At 46.5% G+C, this 16,763-nt stretch overlaps 1 protein-coding gene across 3 annotated transcripts in view; it reads left to right on the top strand.

Moving 5' to 3' along the window:
• The window catches only part of HMCN1 (hemicentin 1), a 194,535-nt gene continuing 177,772 nt past the window's right edge, over positions 1–16,763 (top strand). For 2 of the 3 annotated variants that reach the window (XM_021403998.1, XM_021403997.1), the window contains exon 1: positions 1–491. In XM_021403998.1, coding sequence (XP_021259673.1) covers positions 224–491 — 268 coding nt within the window. In that variant the 5' untranslated portion in view covers positions 1–223. The remainder of the gene's footprint in view (positions 492–16,763) is intronic. The other variant, XM_021403999.1, reaches the window with a different exon arrangement.

Here is a 16,763-nt window from a genome sequence, read left to right as displayed (position 1 = left end):
GGAGGCGGGGCCGGGTGCCGCCGCAGCCTGGGCTCCCGAGGCGGCCGCCCCACTCCGATGTCGCACCCCGCAGCATAGCGGCGGTCCGGCCTTCTCCCTCGGGGCGGCGCTGCCCCAGCCCTGCCCGATAAAAGAAAGGCGGAGCGGGACCGCCGCGGCGCGCAGACAAAAGCTGGGGCGCTTTCTGCGCTCCGCGCTGAGCGGAGCCCCTTCCTAGAGAAATATGGCTCTCGGCGAGACGCGGGGCGTGGGGCTGGGCGCCGTGCTGCTGCTGCTGCTGCTTTCCTTGAGCTCCTGCGCTGCGCCCGAGTCCGACGCCGAGGCGGTCCCGGAGGGAGCCTCCACACTGGCCTTCGTATTCGATGTGACCGGCTCCATGTACGACGACCTGGTGCAAGTCATCGAAGGGGCGTCAAAGATCTTGGAGACGTCGCTGAAGCGACCTAAGAGGCCGCTTTACAACTTCGCCTTGGTGCCCTTCCACGACCCAGGTAGGGGTTGGGCTCCGGCTCCGCGCCTCTGAGGCGGCGGCTGGGGGGCCCCGGGAGCACGGGAGGGGCCGCGGGCGGTTCCGAGGTACGACCCTGAGCAGCGCCGGTGCTCGCTGGAGCGGCTGCGGGCACCGAGCCCTCGTGGCGAGCATCTGCGCCAGTGGGGCAGCCTCGGGGCTCCCGCGTTCCCTCTGTGGAAGTACGTCCGTGAACTTAAACACCGTGGTAGTACTTGTCTCCCAGCGCTCACGGCCCTTGTTCACGCGCAGCAGCTCGCACCGAAGCGGCCCGGCAGCAGGCGGGAGCTGCGGCGCTGGTTGTGGCGCTGCCCCGTCCCACTCGCTGCCGTCCTCACCTCCGCCTGGGCCACTCGCCCCGTCCCGTGCCGAACGCCCGCGGGTGATCCGCGGAGGAAGGCGGAGCAGGGTGCCCCGGCCTGGTGGCTGCTGCTGCGCTCGCCACTACAAACGCCCTTTTTTTTTTTTTTTTTTTTTTTTTTTTGTCTTGAGAACGTGAATCAAAGTAAGGGGAGGTGAGAAGGCCCCTGAAAATAATCTTTCTGGTTCTAGTTTCCACGTTATTTCTCAGAATATGATATTCCAGACAGAAGTTCTTAAGAGTTCTGTGCAGGAATGTCATCAAATGAGAACAGATGCCCCTCAATCCCCAAGCTGCAGATGCTTCTGTCTGCAAAACATTTCTTTGCTGTTGTTACATACGTTTTAAACTAATTGCATGGAAGACTAAAGAAAACTTGTCTTTGCAGATTTTGCTGTTTTGTTGTCCATATGTTTGTAGAGGTTCTCCTATCTTTTAACAATTGTATAAAAAAAAAGTCCATGTATGTATCTTAGTGTTTAATGTCATGTCTTTGTTTTCCACTTGTAACTTTTTTTTTTTTACCATGGATGCCCAGCCAGAAGAGGCCCTACTCCTTGTCTTAAAGCTGTTTGAAAGAGACATATTTAAACTTTTGTCTTACTTTCTGAAAGTTGTTTCTGTATGTCTTTTTTAGTAGGAAGCAGTCCAGCCTAGTGACTTGAATTTTATGGATGTTGCAGTTCTGAGTGTTGGTAGTCTTGTATCTTAGGTCCACTGATGACCAAATCTAAGTTCTTCAAAAGAAACTGAGGGACGCACTGTTGTGACCGTTTCTTCAACATCTTTTATGGACTTATAGGGAAGTAACTTTTCTCAAAAATCTCAACCAGAAATCCTGTTGTATCTTCCCAGAGCGTGATGTTACTAAAAAGCTGCGTATTGGTGCCGTGTAGTGATGTGCCAGTGCACCATGGTGGTCTTTGGAAGTTGATTTAAATGTAGTGTCATGATTGCTGCAATGATGTACAGCTTGAACGGTGGTGTTTTGATAAAGCAATAATAATTGACAAGTTTATTTTTGTTGACCTGAAGTTTTTGGCACAGAGCAGGACTGTGGCCCATCTACGATGGGTTTCAAACCTGAGCAACCTGGGGACATGCTGAAAGCTCCATTTTGGAAAAGCCTTTTGGTTTTTGATTCCCCTTTGTGTGCTGGCATGTGCAACCAGTGGTAACAGATATCAAGAATTTTTCTGTTGTGGTTTTTCAGTGCCTAAACACGATCACAGAAGTTTAGTAGGTAGTGAGAAGGGCTGTTGTCAAAAGAAATTTCTCCCATTTAATGGGAAGAAATGAAAAAATATCTCCCAAAGTAAGTAAAGTTGACACGGGGAAAGTTTGTATTAGAGCTAAAGCTTAAGGTCAGTGAATGCTTTAGTTGTTTGTTGCATGTTGTTAGTCCTGATCTACTACTGACTTCTATAGTATCTTGTGGAGAAGGGATGGGATTGAATCTGCCTTTATTCAACATCTGTGGCCAGCTCTTCTTTTTTTCCTTTATGCCGTTAAGGAATTTTGGAATGGAAAACAAACCCAAAAGGACACATTCATCCCTAGCATTTTTTCTATAAAGCTAATGGAATTATCCCACTAATAACTTTGACTTTGTGTTATTTAAGTGAGATTTAAGCATTCTTCTAGTGCAAGTGACTAATTTATTTTAATTTCAAGTTAAATGAAGGGAGTAGGGTTACTTTATCACATAGCATAATAAGATGCACTTTTTTATATACATTATATATTTTGTGTATGTGGTGTTTTTTTTCTTCTAATGAAGAAGAAATAATGGCTTAATGAGAATACTAAAATTTCTGATACGGAAAGTATTGCAGTTAGCCCAAGTAGGTGATAAAGGGAAATGGGAAGTATGGAAATAGAGGAGTAGAGCATAGGCTTTCTGTTATGTGCACATTTCTGCCTTGGAACAGATGTGTGTGGGTGGTGGTGAGCAAGCTCCTCTGACCATAACCCCTTGCTCTGCTCAGCTGAAATACTGTTTTTTTTTCTTCTCAGTTTGCGTGGCTGTGACCCTGTGCCAGCCAGCGCTTTGCTGTTCTGCATTTTCGGGTGAGCAGCATCACCACCACTTCAGCACTGAACATTGGTAACCAGAGGTTCCCCAGCACCATGGGAGTGGGGCTTGGGACAGGGCATGGCAGCAGCAGGTGGGTTTGAGAGTTCCTGGGGCATTTATTCCCTTCTCACCTTGGGAGCCGAGGGCCTGGTGGGCTTGCTGCAGCTCTGCTTGACTGGGCAGCAGCTCTGCCTTGCGATGCTTACCGGGTCTCCTTGCCTTCAGCAGGTGAAACTGTTGGAAAGCTGTCCAGTATTTGAACTATCACAATTAATGGGTTGGCAAGGAGGAATAAACTGCTTGCTGACGAGGTTCCTGCAGGCAAATGTTCTGTGAATGTTTGCTGGGTGCTTCCCAAATTTTTTTATGGGACACAGAGAGATGTTGCCTCTATTCTCTTTGATAAGAGTAAGTTTGGGGCAAAGAATGTGATTCTCTCCACTGTATTCAAGCTCTTTCTACTTTGCCAGTTGAATGGGTTTCATTTTCACAGAATCAAAAGTGAAGAAGTGGGCTGGCTAACAAGTCTCTGGTGCAGCGGCTCGAGTGGTACTGCCCAGCAGGTCAAGGTGATGTGACTGATCTTCCAGAGGGGTGTTCTTGAGTGGCCTCAGAAGATTCTGAAAAACTCAAGGTTGTTTAATTTTTTTATTTATTTTGGACCTGCTTAAATGTGTAATGATGGAAATAATGCCTGCGCTTCCAAGTCTTGAAAAGACTTGGGAAAAGATAAAAGCTCGCAGTATAAAAACTTGCAGACCACGAGACCTCGTCCCTTTTTCCGCCGTCTCTCGTCTTGGCAGCACCTCGCTCTCCGGCTGTCTTATCGTCGGTAGTAGAGTAAGGCCTACCTTGATTTTGGGACATTCTCTCTCTCTGTATTGGATTTATCAGCTTAAATTGTAATTATATTGTATTATAGTGTGTTGTTTTGCATTCCGATATCTTATTTAGTAAATTAGTTTGTTTCTCCTGTCACGGTATTGTTGCCGCTGTTCTTTGCTCTCAGGGCCATCTCCTTACCCCTTTTCCCCTTTTCCCTTTTCCCGGGGCGTGGACCCGTGGATCCCCTGTCCCCTTTGTCACGGAGCCGGGCCGAACGCCTGTAAACCGTTGACACTGGGCAAAATCGTAGAATCGTGGAATATCCTGACTTGGAAGGGACCTGCTAGGACCACTGAGTCCAGCTAACTGTTCAAGAGTTACTGCTTATGTTACCACTGACAGTTTCAGTGAGAAATATTGTTTCCCTAAGACTCTAATCCTATTGCTTTGTTATGGTTACTGCTCCCTGGTTTTATGGTTGCTCTTATCAGTGGATTGACAATTTGCAATATCATGCAGTCAAGAACAACTCAGAGTCACTGAGCAAAATATCTATAGCACCTACCAGTATTTCTTCCATCTCTGAGACCCTGTGATAACTGTAGTGAGCATGTGCATTTTAAGACCTTACAGTTGTCTGTGATTGAATCATTGTGATATTGCTAAAATCAGTTAGCAGTGGAGATTTTCTTCATCTTTTGGAAGGATTTATTTCTAAAAGTGTGGTCATGTGTTCTATATGTAGATGAAACAGAAGGCAGTATTACCAGTGCCAGAAGCTCCCAAACCTGAGAAAGCTGAGATGTGGTGACATCATCCAAAAACTTATTAGAATATCACTTAAAATAATTGTTAGGTCTCAACAGTGTCCAGCCCTACAGGTATGCACAGTGTTAACTTTTCTCCCCAGTTCTTGAATCCTTTTTTGCAAGGGCAATAATTTTTATCCCTGTTTTTGCTTGAAGGTGCAATGGAGATTTCATTTTCTTCTGCTTTGCATTATGAATTGTTTGTCATGTTGCATCCGAAATTGCTGCATGCTGGACTTACACAGAAGTGACTTGTTCTGTTTTGCATTGATGTCTCCAGATCCAGTAATAATAATAATAATAATAAGCGAAAAGTTCTGTAGCTCATTAGTAACACATCCCAGTGTTATTCTGTACCAGCTATTACCTCTGATGTAGTTCCACAGATGAGGTTTGCTGTTTGGAAGTGTATGCCTGTTCTTCTTAGCTTCTGGAATTTACATAGCGGATGCTTTCTCCAGAGGCAATACTTCCTATGTTGCTCTTTCTCAGATAGACTTAGCTATAGAGTACCATTATTGTTCAACTAGTAAGTGTGCAACAACATAACATGTCATTGTACAGACTTTTTAATTCATAGAATGACAGCATGAAGTTCTCTGCACAGCAAGATTTGCCCCTGCCACTGTTAGTAGCTGCTGCCCCATTATTTCTAACTATTTACTGGTTGATCTTGAAGTAAATACTATGCAGAACTGAAACAGGCTGGAAAGCAGTTGAGATGGTGCTAGCTGAAGTGGAAAACCGGGTAGGAGTGGCTGGTGCAGCACTTCACACTGTGTGATGTGACTCCTGTGAGGGGCGCCTGGAAGGAGCGGCTGCTGCAGCCTGTGGCATCTGGGAGAGAGCTTCTGAAGTGGGCAGTGGTGGGTGCACAGGTGGAGGAGCAGCACTGGGTTGCTGCAAGCAAGGCAGAGACCAACAGCGAGAGCTGATTTACAGCCTTCTGACTTTTGTTCTCTTCTGCTCCCTCTGCTTTCTCCCCTCTGGCTTCATCTGCAGCAGTTGGTGCTACTACGTCATATACAGAAGCTGGATTAATCTTGATGCCAGTGATAGTTGGGCCGCAGGTAACACTGTGGGTATTGGTGGAAGCTGCATGGTATGGAACCCAAACAGAAATTTCTGGTGTGCCAGCTGCTGAATTGGTTTAAATGCTCATAAATCAAATTTCTAATAACTTTTAAGAAGAGATTTAATGCAGATCTTCCATGCTTTTAAACTGTGAGTAAAGTTGCCTGTATCCCTGCTCAAGCTGGATACAGCCTGTCTCTTTCTCATCTGGAGACAATAGTTATTTTCTGAGAATGCACAGAGATTATATGAATAAGGAGGCATAAGCATTATAGACCCCTATGTCACTATATGTTCTTTGTAAGATGAGTCCTCAGTGATATTTGCAGAGGAACGATGACACAGAAGCATGGGAATCACAGATGAATGCCTTCACTGAAGAGAGGAACCGGAGTTCTCAGAAGAGAAAGACCGAAAGTGTCATCTGAGAGGCTGTGATCCCCAGTCCAGCTCCGTGCGGTTCTTTGCCATCTGGCAGTACAAGCTCAGTTTGAAGCAGGCACAGGACATGTCCTGATGGCTTCTGAATGCCCTGTCTGGCATGATGAGGCATGGGGCTGTGTGCTTGCTGCAGCAGAAGCAGTGCCAGCTGCAGTTGGAAGGGCAGAGGCAGTAGGGCTGGATCCACCTGGCTGCTGTGAGCGGTGCTGAGCTTCTCCTCCCAGCTGCCAGCAGGGTGGGTTTGCACTGGACTGGCTTTGTTATCTGCCTGTGACATGCCTCATCCTGCTGGTAGCAGCCTTGAAGCTGTTCTGACACTGCCGTGTGGTCCTTTTCTGACCTGTTCTTGGTGCTGTGTGTGTGTCATAGGCTGCTCTGAATCCTTACCAGAGAAGATTCAGCTCAGTCCTTGAGGATCTGGGAAAGCTGGATTCATGAGTATGGAAAAGAAACTTTCCAGAGCTAACTTCATTTAGATAATGGCTTTTTAATGCGGCCTGAAGAATGCCAAGAGGAACCCTTGGAATTATGAAAGCCCTCAGATACCAGTTAGTGTGTATTTTCCAGTCAGTGATATGATTCCTGGCATATACCGTGGACATGGGTTTTGAAGGAGACATGTGCATCAGAGAAAATATTGGGAACGTATGTACTTCAGTTTGGAAATGGCAAAACAATATCTGTCTTGAAAGAGACTGATGGTGTGTTACTTAGTTGTCTCACCATGCCTCGACAACCAACAGTTTTGTTATAAGAAATAGAATGGATTTAGTGACACGTGCTTTGGGCTGGCTGCTACGTATGCTTTCTTTAATACTGTCAGTGTGAATAGCTTTTACCCCTTTATTGTGTTGTTGAATATAACTCAGTTTTTGTAACCTAGCCATTGTTTAGAGTCTGTGTTGTGTGCTGCCCGATTTATTAGATTTTTCAGTTATGCCTCTTGTAAGGCCATGTTATCCCATTGTTATTGGGCAGACTTGAGGCCCATGCTTTGCTTTACGCATTTTTGTGTAGAGATAATTGCAGTGTTTTATTTGGAAGTGGGATCAGAGTGGTTTCGGTCATGCATATTCCCTTGTGGCGGTTGTTGAACTTCTCTCGTTGCTTATAGGAGAACATGTGCAAACTGTTCTTTGGTAACCGTAGATCTGACCTATGCTTTCCATGCTGTCCTTCCAGAGGAGAGGAACAGTGCCTTGGTGTTCCTGATGCACCAGAATGGGACTATGCTATGTCAAGCTACATGGAACCATCTGGTGTGCAAGTGTCGTGGGCTCTCACTGACTGCAGAGGGAGCCGGCGAGTTCAGCTGAAGCCCCCGAGTTCAGAAAGTATCAGAACTATAGAATCGTTTGATTGGATGGGACCTGTGCTGTTTAATATCTTTATTGTTGATATGAATGAGGGTATTGAGTACACTTTCAGTGAGACTGCAGATGACATGTATTTGAGAGGAAGTGTTGATCTGCCTGAGGGTAGGAAGGACCTATGGAGGTATCTGGACAGGTTGGATCAGTGGGCCAAGACCAGTGGGATGAGCTTCAACAAGACCAAGTGTGAAGTCCTGCACTTTGTTCACAACAACTGCATGCATTGCTGCAGGCTTGGGGAAGGGTGGCTGGAAAGCTGTGTGGTGGAAAAGGATCTGGCTGAACATAGCCAGCAGCGTGCCCTAGTGGCCAAGAACGCCAATGGCATTGTGGCTTGCATCAGAAATAGTGTAGTCTGCAGGACAAGGGAGGTGATTATACCCCTGAACTCTGCACTGGTGAGGCCTCACCTTGAGTCCTTTGTTCAGTTTTGAGCCCGTTGCTACAGACATCACAAAGACATCGAGGCCCTGGAGCATGTTGGGAGAAAGGCAACAAAGCTGCTGAGGAGTCTGGAGAACATGAGGAGCAGCTGAGGGAACTGGGATTGTTTAGTTTGGAGAAGAGGAGTCTCAGGGGAGACCTTATCACTCTCTACAACTACCTGAAAGGAGGTTGTGGTGAGGTGGGAGTCAGCACTTTTCTCAGAAAGAGTGGTGAGGTGTTGGAACAGGCTGCCCAGGGAAGTGATGGAGCCACCATCCCTGGCGGTCTTCAAGAAGAGGGTGGATGTGACACTGAGTGACATGGTTTAGTGGGCATGGTGGTGATGGGCTGATGGTTGGACTAGACTATCTTAGTGTCCTTTTCCAACCTTAATGATTCTATGATCTACAGCTAGATTAGGTTCCTCAGAGCCTCGTCCAGACTGACCTCGAATATCTTCAGGGATGGGGCATCTACCACCTCTCTGGGCAACCTGTTCCAGTGCTTCAGAAGCACTGACTGGAATTAAGCACTAGGAGTGAAGTCAAGTGGGAGGCTGTCTGCTTTCTGCCACCTTCCATGCAGATGCCATGTGCTGCGATGAGCCCAGCCCATGTAGGGAAAGCGCTGTGCCCCACTGTGGTGTCCTTGCTAGTTCTGATTTAGGTCACCCATTGTGATCCTTGGCATGAAGATGGCTGTGGGGGGGCATGGAAGTGTTGCCAGCGTCTCAGACCTTTTTTATTTACTTTTCTCTGTGTTTTTTTTTTTTTTTTCCACTTTCACTGTCTGGTGGGCAAGTTCCACCCTAACTTCATCAGAACCACCATGCTTGCTGAGGAGCCTTGTGTGGGGCAATTCGAGCTAATGGTGTGTGGTGCTGAGGAAGCTACAGCATGGACCCAGGGACTTGGCAAGGTGGCTGTGCAAAGTGATGGTAGTGTGGTTGTTCACAGCATGACTTGTTGGAGTGCCTTGCTTACCCTGCCCAGCTCCACACCTGGGTGCTGGCTCAGCACCTTTCCGTGCAAATGGGAGTAGTGCTGGCAGTCTGGGACCAATAGGATCTGTGGGAATGAACCACAGATGGGGGCTGTAGTGTGTGTTCTTAGCGTGTACGATAAATGTAAACAGGCCATGTGTATTCATGAGGAGCTGCTAACTAGCTTGTTTGTTTGTTGCATGTCCTCTTCCATGGATTTGCTCTAGCATCCCTCTGGCAGGGACGCTGTGTGGTGTTTTCCAACTTGGCTCAAGTTGTACCCCTTTTCCTAAAATGTACTTAACCACAGACTTCAGTCTGCTAAGCATTACTGGTGAAGTATGCGTATTTGAAAGTGACATGTTCCCAAACACCAAGCCAACAAGCTGCATACATCACATACAATGCAAGTTAATGGAAAGTGTTGAATTTATTTTCACTAACATATTCGTAACTATTAAGCTTTCGTAGCAGCCTCATCTGCTCACTTTAGAACAGTGGCAGTGTGCTCTCAGCAGTACACAAGTTGGTGTGATATTAGGTGCGAGGAACCAGGCGCATGTTCAGAGCAGGTGTGTAATGTAACGGGACTCCCAAAGTAAGCTTGGAGGTGTGAGGAGCATTTTACACTGCGCCTTGGAGGTGCCCATGTGAGCTGGCTGTTGGGGCAGACAGCTGGCCCCTTGTGATGCCTGCTGTAGAGCTGAAATTCAGAGGGAGCAAGCTTTATCTTGATATTTCTGTGCTTCAGTGTTTTCATGGTGCTTCCTTGCTCTGCTGTTTCTCCAGCCACTGGAGTACAAGATACAAAGACAGCTTTAAAAGACAATTTCTTGCAGCTTGGCATGAAGTAGAGCCAAATTCTTAATATCAGCTTTATAGCTCTGGAAGGAATTGCAGTCAGCGGTGCTCTTCTGACACCACACTGGCATGCAGCTGGATGTAACTGAAGGCAGAATGGGACCTCAGGTTTTCGGACTGGAAAATCCCAGCTGAAGTGCAGTGAGTGGGGGTGGGTTTGTGTAATTAAATGGAAGTGAAGGAATACCTTGTGTGGCTGTAGCCCTGGGTCTGCTCTGTTCGCTTGGGACAGCAGCCCTAATCTGTGCCCATAGGTTACTGCTGGATCTCTGCCATCTTGTTTAAATTACATTCATAGCCTGAGGGGAAGCAGGAAGCCATTGTAATTTTCATGCTGTGGACAGTGGTGTATTTTCATGAGCCGAGGTTAAGTGTCTCTGGGGATGCTGAATATCACTGAACCACTTCCTGAGTTCTCTTAAGCTGCAGAATGGTATGTCCAAGTCTGTTTTCCAAAGGATGGAGCTTTTTGTTTAGTTAGTGACATCTTGGTGTAGTTCACTGAACTAGTACGCTTCTGCACTTGGAATTTATTGAGGAGCAGAAAAAGAGGAGGAGAGTTGTGAACGAAAAATGAAGTGCCTTAGAACAGCTAGGAAGTCTGATGTCTTTTATGTCCCTGTGCTGGCTTAGACTTTACGCAAACTCTCAAGGAGACCACGACTTCGTAAATCCTGTGCCACAGCTGGCTTTTTGGGCTGTAGGTGGGTGAAACGGCTAGGCATGCACGTGAGCACAGGTAAATGTGCAGTGGCTGGAGCAGCCAGCCAGGGACTGAACTCTGCCACCCATTAGACAATTCTCTCTGTGTTTTTGCTCTTGGTTTCATTGTTTGTGTTACTCAGCCCCTGTGTACCACCTTTGCAGTGGCTGAGATCTCCAGTGCCGCCGTGCTCCGGCTTGCTGCTGCCTCTTGCTGGAGCCCTAGGAGCGCTGCTCGGCCGGGTGGGGCCGAGGCGAGCTATGGCCGTGCTGTGGGAGGCTGCCTGGCACTGCATCCTGCCTGTGCTCCCATGGTGCATGGTGAGCATGGGATGAAGGAGGGGATGCTTCCAATTTATCAGTGTACTGCTTAAAAGAACTATGTCTTGGTGTCCTGGGGCATTTGAGATGAGTGATTTTTTTTTTTTTTGGTCATGTCTTCCCCTTCTCAGTTTTACATAAGCTGAAATGAAGTGCAAGAATGAATTCATGTGCCTTACTTCTGAGTCACAGTCCTCTGCAGTAAGCACAAGTGCACACGTCTCTTGTTTGTTGCTGACATGGTTACTCTTTCCTACTTGCTCTGTCTCCTGCATCATTTAATCTCCTTCACTCTGCCTCCAGCCCATCCCCTTCTCTGAGCTTCCTCTGCTTTTTTCTTTTTCCCTGGGAGCCTGTGTCCCTTCTCAGCACTCCCTCCTTTATCTCAAAGCTGCCTGCCAGACCAGCAGATCTCTTGCATCTATGGCTGGATCCTGGCAATGAAATGCACAACAGCTGAAGCTGACAAGCTTGTGCTCCACAAGAAGTGCTGCGAAAACCATGGCTTTGGTTTTTCAGAAGGTGATGGAGAAGCCCTTTCCTCACTTTTAGTGTGCCTGGTATGTGGTCCACCCTTTCCTGAAAGTGAGTGGTGGCAGGGATGCAGCGTTGTTCTCATGTTGGCCATAAAAGTAGGGATGCTTCTAGAGTTTGTGCTGGGTTAGACTCTGACTTTGCTGGTTTGTTCTGAGACTTTAGCTGACTGTGGCCAGGAGTCTTCATCCAGCTACACGGCTGTGCTGAATGAAGAAATTGCTGCACTGTTCTGCTACAGTATCCTCTTCTTTGAGCTTGTGGCCCTTTCTGAGCATCACCTTGAGTGCTGCTCAGCAACTCCAGGTTCATCCCAGTATGGTCCAGGTTGGCAGGGACTGCTTAGGCTGTCCAGCTTGGTTAGAAAGAGTGTGCATGAGCTGCTTAGCTGGAGAGTGTAGAAAGTGGTGACTTGTGCTGGAAGCCCCTCACTACAAGAAAGACATTGAGGCCCTGGAGCATGTCCAGAGAAGGGCAATGAAACTGGAGAGGGGTCTGGAGCACAAGTCTTATGAGGAGTGGCTGAGGGAATGGGGGTTGTTTAGTATGGAGAAAGAGGCTCAGGGGAGACTTTATAGCTCTCCTGAAAGGAGATTGTGGTGAGGTGGGGGTTGGCCCCTTCTCCCCCATAACTAGCAATAGGACTAGAGGAATGGCCTTAAGTTGCACCAGGGAAGGTTCAGGTTGGATGTTAGGAAGAATTTCTTCTCTGAAAGAGCGATCAGGTGCTGGAATGGGCTGCCAAGGGAGGTGATGGAGGTGCTCAAGAAACATTCAGATGCAGTACTAAGGGACAGAGTTTAGTGGGGAAATATTGGTGATAGGTGTATGGTTGGACTGGATGATCTTGGAGCTCTTTTCCAACCTTGGTGATTATATGATTCTATGACTGTTCTGGAGAGCTGCAGCTGCAAGAGAAGGTCTATCCCTTGTGCTGGTGAGCTGAACAGTAACAGTTGAGTTGCATAGTTGTGTGTAAGTCTAGGCAGCTTCTGTGGATACTAGTAGTGGAAAAACGTGGCTTTTTTTGTGTATCAAGCTGTGTTCTAAATATTCCCATTGTTACTTGTGCTTAGGATGTAAAAAGGGAAATCACTTCTCTGCTGTAAAACTCAGCCCTTTTCCCACCCTTGAAATTGTAACTGAATATTGTTCTGTCTCCTGAAATAAGCCATGGTACATGAAGGTAAAAATAATACATGCTGACTTCACTGCATTTTAAGAATTAGGCAATTTTATTGTGGAAGGAGGAGTTCCCTGGGAAGAGTGTGGTAGCTGCATCGAGCCTTGACATGGAATAATCCAAGTCCAGAAGGCTGTGCCTCTCAGGTGAGAGTCTGGGTGGTAGAACTGCTCAGATTTCACTTCCATCTCTGCCTTTGAGCCATTGTGGGTTTGTAAGCAAGTCTTCTGAGCTCATTTCAAAATCCAGAAATTTTGGCTTTGGATAGTTGTGATGTCTCAAGCCCATCTCACCTTTTGTATTGTAACTGCATAGCTTTAAAGCAGATTCTTAGTTACTGGCAATGCAATGTCCCATTGCCTAGGCATCAAAGTGTAAAAATTGGCTTTTATACTCTGCTTAATTGAACAGGATTTTATCTCAGTTAAAGTAGACTAAATCCAGAGTAATTCCATTACAGTAAATGCTATTAGTTTGGATTTACACTGACATAACTAAGATCAGAGTCTGGCTTTCATTGTCTTGCTAAATACTGCACAATTCCAAAATGGCCTTTCTAATCTCTCCTCAGACCTTGCTGGCTCTCTTCTTTCCTGAATTCCAAGTGTAACAATATAGGTGAAATTTACTTGATGAAAGATTGTTTAAGAATGGTCTGCTTTTTATTAGCTCATCTGGTTTTTGTTTATTTGTTTAGCACAGTTTGAAGTTTCATTGTACTCGAGATAGGATCTGAATTCATCTTGCTTTTCCTACTTGATTCAATTTCTTCAATTAGAAGTGTGGTGTCTTAAATTATAGGCTGCTCTTCAATGCTATCGTTGAGTAAAAATTATATGCCTTGGTGACATTTCAAAGGAATTTTTAACTCTGAAGTTCAGAAAAAGGAAGAAGGTTGTGCCTTGAGGCATTTCTGTTAATCAGCAACATAATGGCTTTGGAAGAACTCAGGAAATGCTAGATGTGGCTTCGAAGAGCAAGCTGAATTAAATTTTTCCTGGTCTTATTTATATTTCTTGAAATTACGTTAGCCTTGTAGCTGTGTACTCTGAGCTTCATGACAGAGTATTTTAACTGTGAGAGACATCTGGAATTACATTGAGGTTATTCTGTTAGTTAAATTGGATGTATGGTTAAGGTGAGGCATTGGGGTGGTTTTATCAGTGCTTAGGTAGTTTATCTGGTCTGCTGGGGTCTTGGACCATGTAACCATACCTGAAATGAATATGTAACACTTTATTCATCTCTTTACAGTTGGACCTCTACTGTTATAATGTATTTACTTTCATCTGATGACAAACAGTCCTGTCCAAAGTATCCTGCTCTTACTGTAGTGGTGAAGGTAGAGTGGGTCAGAGACTCTGCACAGTGCAGAGGCCATGGGCATGGATGAACTAGGATGGTGATTAAAAAAAACATGTAAAAATGTTTTTGTATATATTCTGTTGATTTTTGTACAATTTTCACATATAGTCAAGTGCTTTTCTGAACAGATCCCCAAGGATTTGCCTCATACTGCAAAGAGAAATTTTGGCAGCACTAGTGATCGAACCTGAAAGATACAGTCAGGCACAGTCTTAATTGTTTGAGTGGTATTTTGTACTGTAGAAGCCTGAATGAGAGCTTGCTAGAAAGACATGAATGTTGATTCTGTCTGGACCTGAATCTCTCCTAAACGCTGTGTAGCCACAGTCTTCACTGTGAGCGTAATGGGGGGTGGTTGGTGGAGGCAGTCTGCTCCTTGGTCCTGCAGGCAGGCCGTTATGTGGGGTTAGCACCTGCGGCTTTGTTCGTTGGTGGCAGTGCTCAGGAGGGTTAGCCTGGTAGCATGTGTAGGGCTTCCATGCTGGGTTGTAAGCACCACACAAAGTTATATTTTCTGTTGTGGTACTGAACCTTTTGGATGCAAGAACTGAGGTACGCTGAGAAGCTCAAGGTGGCTGTAGCGCTGCCATCAGTTCATCAGAAGCCTGTGCTTTCTGCTTAGCAGTGATGGCACTGCGGGCTCAACATCGGCTCTGGTTTCTTGGGCCATCTGGTGGAAGCCTTTTGCCTGGAATGAGAAATTGAGAGGATGTTCAAATGCAGAAGGGCATTCAGAAGTGTGCTTTTTTTCAGCCCTGGCCTGCTTATGCTGTTTAAACGTTTCTGTCATTGAGATTCCTTTCCTAGGACTGTGCTTCCTTGCTTTATGGCTAGGTTGTGCCAACACAGTGTAACCAGATGAGCAAAGCTCTCCAGGTGTCTGTGGGGAAGTGCATGAACAGGGGTAGCAGGCAGGTGGAGGATTAGCGCTGAGGTGCTGGGTGACTGAATTCTAAAGTTTTGCAGCCTCTGAAGGACATCAGGCATGGGACTGGTGCTAGAGAGTATGCTGGAGAGACCTTGTGGCAGGGCACCAAGCAGCCAGCTCCAGGGCAGAGCCAGGAGCCAGCCCTTGGGAGAAAGGGCAGTCAAGGGTAGCTTCAACATGAACACGGTCCGTCTTAGAGATTCCTAATAAGTGCTCTTGTTCTTGAAAGCAGTGACATGCAAGGTGTGTCAACTTTGGCCACTGAAGTTATTAATTCATAGAGTCTGAAAATTATTTTCTCCTTTTCACTTTTAATGATGTAGAGCTTTGGGATGAGTTTTATTTTCTAGCGCTACTGGAATCTTATCAAGCTCTCATGGTTTAAAAAATTGTTCCATGTGCTTTGCAAAACCACTCTGCTTTGTCCTAAAGCAGCTGAGGAGCGCTCAACTGCCAACTCTGATATGATGCTGTGGTGACCTGCTCAGGGCTGGATCTGAACATAGTGTCATCTCCAACAGCTGCTGCTCTTTCATAAACATCTTGTGTCTTAAAGTCTAGATGTGTTGTGTCAGTCTGAGAAAAGAATCTGAGAGCCAAGAAGCCTGTGGAAATAGTAAAAATAAATACTGAAAGCATGTCTCTAGCTGTTGAATTCTTTGCTAGCACAAATAGGATGGGAAGCTTTGTAAACAGTGCAGCTGAATGGCTTGATGTCCAGGTGGAGACCAGTGATGATGAGTGGTGTTCCTCAGGGGCCTGTAAGGGGACTGACGCTATTCAACATGTCTGGCAGTGACATGGGCAGTGGGATCAAGTGCACCCTTGGCAAGTTGGTGGGTGACACGAAGCTGAGTGGTGTGGCTGACATGCTGGAGAGAAGGTAAGTTATATCCCGGACTGCACCAAAAGTAGCATGACCAGCAGGTCATGGAGGTGACCATTCCCTTCTGTTCTGCTCATGTGAGCCCCCACCTGCAGTGCTGTGTTCAGCTCTGTGGCCCTCAGCACAAGAAGGATATGGAGCTGTTGGAGCAGATCCAGAGGAGACCATGAGGATGCTCAGAGGGCTGGAGCATCTCCCCTGCGAAGACAGGCTGAGGGAGCTGAGCTTGTTCAGCCTTGTGAATAGAAGTCTCTGGGGAGACCTCATTATGGCCAGCCTTCCAATGCTTAAAGTGGCCTGCAGGAAAGCTGGGGAGGGACTCTGTGTCAGGGAGTGTAGTCATAAGACAAAGGGTAATGACTTTGTACTCATAGATGGGAAATTTTGGTTAGATGTTAGAAGGGAATTCTGTACTCAGAGGGCAGTGAAGCACTCACACAAGCTGCCTGGAGATGCTGCAGAGGTGCTCAAGGCCAGGCTGGATGCGGCCCTGGGCTGCCTGATCTGGTGGGTGGCAACCAGCCCATGTCAGAGAGTTGGGTCTGGGGGGGGGTTTAATGTCCTTTCCAACCCAAACTATTCTGGGATGCTATGAAAATTGGATCAATCAAGCTGGTTTAGCAACCTGTGAGACCTCTTGTTTCCTCAGTGGTGAGTGCTGGAAATCCCAGCTTGCTCTAAAAGCACACTGTGATATTCACCCTCAGGCCCTGTGCCTGGCTGCCAGCTGCAGCCACTGGAAGCCAGCACTCATCTTCCACTTGTGCTGGCTCAGGCACAGGAGTGGCTCCTACTTCAAAAGCGCAAGTTGTCAGAGAGGATCTCACAGCACCTGCATGTTCAGAGTGAGGCTTTTTCAGTGGTTGCATTGTATATGGAAGACACTGAGCTTGTGATTCAGCTGTGTAAGGAGCACAGTCAGGTTGGGGCATTGATTCTGGAGCTTGCAGGCTTCCGTGCTGCAAGTCCAAAGTGTTGCAAAGGAAGAAAGCTTTTGCTTTGTGTTAGTTAAACAGGCCAAGTGGTTTATTATAAATGAAAATCATAGTAAAGGCTTCCATTTTAAAAAATATATTTCTCTAAGCATAACTCTGGTAATGATTTTGC

Source organism: Numida meleagris, chromosome 7, assembly GCF_002078875.1.
Source record: "Numida meleagris isolate 19003 breed g44 Domestic line chromosome 7, NumMel1.0, whole genome shotgun sequence".
NCBI lineage: Eukaryota > Metazoa > Chordata > Aves > Galliformes > Numididae > Numida > Numida meleagris.
This window is presented reverse-complemented; position numbering and strand designations above follow the sequence as displayed.